The sequence below is a fragment of the Nicrophorus vespilloides genome, unplaced genomic scaffold (assembly GCF_001412225.1).
Source record: "Nicrophorus vespilloides isolate i.1.1-1 unplaced genomic scaffold, Nicve_v1.0, whole genome shotgun sequence".
NCBI lineage: Eukaryota > Metazoa > Arthropoda > Insecta > Coleoptera > Silphidae > Nicrophorus > Nicrophorus vespilloides.
In genome coordinates this window covers 1,265-3,859 of record NW_017095913.1, presented here as the reverse complement: position 1 = coordinate 3,859, position 2,595 = coordinate 1,265, and the positions used below count along the sequence as shown (strand labels likewise).

The following is a 2,595-nucleotide window of genomic DNA, read 5'->3' as shown; positions in this document are numbered from 1 at the left end:
TTTTATGATTTTATTGCATATTCAGATGCACGCAAACGTAACGCAAGTTTTTATGTAACAAAAGTTTCGTAATGTTCATTACATAACACAGAAACGACGTTTTTTCGGTTTTTTTTTCAGTTTTTCGTGAATTTCTCGACAACCCCTTAAGATAATTACATCACCGACCACTCGTATGAAAGCTGATTGTCTCACCTTTCCAATGAGACCACTGGTATCTTCGTGCTGTTGCCGAGTCGCCTGCTATGAGCTTAAGAAATTGAAAAATAATCTTTCAAACTACGTAAAAGTAAGCAACGAAGGTTGTAATTCACTTATATAATAATATATTATAATAAATATAAACATTCAATATAAAAGGAAAACGTTTTTCAGCACGACAGAACGAAGAAATATAAACTAAAACAATAACATTAGTATTTTAAAAATAAAAACAAAATAAGAATAATAATAATAATAATAGCAGCAATTAAAAAAAATAAAGATATAATGTATAAGAAATTTGTAAAATAATGAAACATAATTTTTGCATATAAATGTACAAATAGATATAATTATATATATATAAATTTAATTCGCCTATTCTTCGGTTTCGCTATCCTCCTCATCGTCCTCATCCAACTCGGGCATCGGAAACCTCAATATTGCAGCCAATCCAGTCAACTGTTCCAAACCTAAAAAAAAAAAACGAAAATATTTTCAACAACAAACAAAAAAAAAAGGTTAAGAAACGCTGGATTAACTCACGTTCTCCGGACGGGTGCAACGAGGAGAATATCTTGACGTCTCCACCCGATTCACGCACGCTATCTACGATCTTCACGTATTCCTTTCGCAAATTGACATCCTGAGATCTGAAATTAATTTACAATTTTAGTTAATATCTTTCACTTGATTTATCTGTGTAAACAATAGTTTATACCTGAATAGACTGTCGGAGATTAAGAGAGTTTCGATGGCCTGAGACTCGTTGGCCGCCTCGATGTGTTTCTTGCCGTAGAAGGCTTTGGCCGGTTCGCATTGAAGCGTCGTGTAGAACTGCTCCAAGGCTTTCACTTCACCGGCGGCCTTCGTGTCGGCGATTTTGTTGACCACGGCAGGATCCTGAAGAACATCTGAAACAAAAAAACAATCGGTAATACGTTACGTAGCAACAGCTTGGAAATTACGTAGCAACAGCTTGGAAATTACGTAGCAACAGCTTGGAAATTACGTAGCAACAGTTGTGACACTCACCTTGCAGAGAATGTTTGAAGCCGGTTGTCGAATGTATCAGCATGAACTTCGCTTTATTATCTAAAATCACCTTGTTGTCCGTTTTGATCGCCTGCTGGATCATGTACTCGTGAAATTGATCCTTCACGAAACCGGGCGATGCGACCAGCACACATTTGACCACATCGAAATTGACGTGCCTGAGGATGGCCTGAATGATGGTATCGTAGAACTTTGAGATTCCCTTCTCGTATTGCTGCACAAAGCCTTTCCTCTTCCTCGGGATGCTCACATCGATTTTGGTCCTCATCAAAGTCATGTTCGAGGTGATCAGACAGACAAACGCCAATCCCTCCTGCATGATCACAGCTGCAACATCGGCACTCTGTGTAGGATTGCAGGCTATCTCCACCCTCTCCAACGCCACAGAATCCCAATGCATTTTCATCAACGTAAACTTCCTGTTCAGCACCAAATCGAGCGTATGGTAACATCCCATTTTCACGTACTCGTTCTCTTCCATGTTGCGCCCCTTCACACGCAGCTTGCACCCTTGCGCATCATAATCGATGCTCTCCACTGATACAGTAAGAGTGGTCCTTGTACGGAACGTCGTACCCGATCCAGTGCTCGACTCCAAATTCACCTTTCGAACAGTCGAAGCTCGCACCACATCACCTTCTGTTATCAAATTGTATGCGTGCCAAATATCATCCATCTCCTCAGGTATAAAACTCATATCCCTACAACAACAATCGAGATAAAACATATTCACCAATTTGACAACCAAGTCAAACGAGTTGAGATCAACCAATCGTGCTGCGATGACAAATCTCTTCGAACAATAATACAAAGTACATGTTGATCACAGGTGGCTCATGCAAGTGTTCAATGTTAAAGACATAACCTCGAACATGAACCACCCACAAACAAGAACAAAACAAAAACCATTCTCACCCTTTGCCATCGCGATCCACATATTTATGAACCAGCTTCATTTCGACGTTAGCTTTCTAAACTCTTCTAAACACAAATAAAATCTGCACTGGTACGTCATAATCTATACGCTTGACAGTTCTCTTCTTCAATCTTCAATTTTCTGTCTCCCACCACCACGATTGAAGGCAACTTCAGGTCGAATTTTCGCTACATCGAAACGTCACATGTTCGAAAATTCAATGTTAGTTTTTGTAAGTTAATGCAGAGTTTCCCAAACTGTGCTTCGCGACACCCGCAGCGTAAAGTTACGTAATGTTCATTACATAACAGAGAAACGACGTTTTTTTCCATTTTTTGTAGTTTTTCGTGAATTTCTCGACAACCCCTTAAGATAATTACATCATCGACCACTCGTATGAAAGCTGATTGTCTCACCTTTCG

General features: G+C 39.4%; 1 protein-coding gene across 1 annotated transcript; it reads right to left on the bottom strand.

Moving 5' to 3' along the window:
- Nucleotides 1-554: 554 nt before the first annotated feature.
- On the bottom strand, nucleotides 555-2,355 carry LOC108568650 (protein pelota). Its single transcript, XM_017929861.1, has 5 exons — nucleotides 2,173-2,355; nucleotides 1,237-1,958; nucleotides 923-1,115; nucleotides 748-854; nucleotides 555-674 (listed from the first exon to the last, which is right to left on the bottom strand). The coding sequence occupies exons 1-5, from the start codon at nucleotides 2,211-2,213 to the stop codon at nucleotides 580-582; spliced, it is 1,158 nt and encodes a 385-aa protein (XP_017785350.1). The 5' UTR covers nucleotides 2,214-2,355; the 3' UTR covers nucleotides 555-579.
- Between the last annotated feature and the right edge of the window lie 240 nt (nucleotides 2,356-2,595).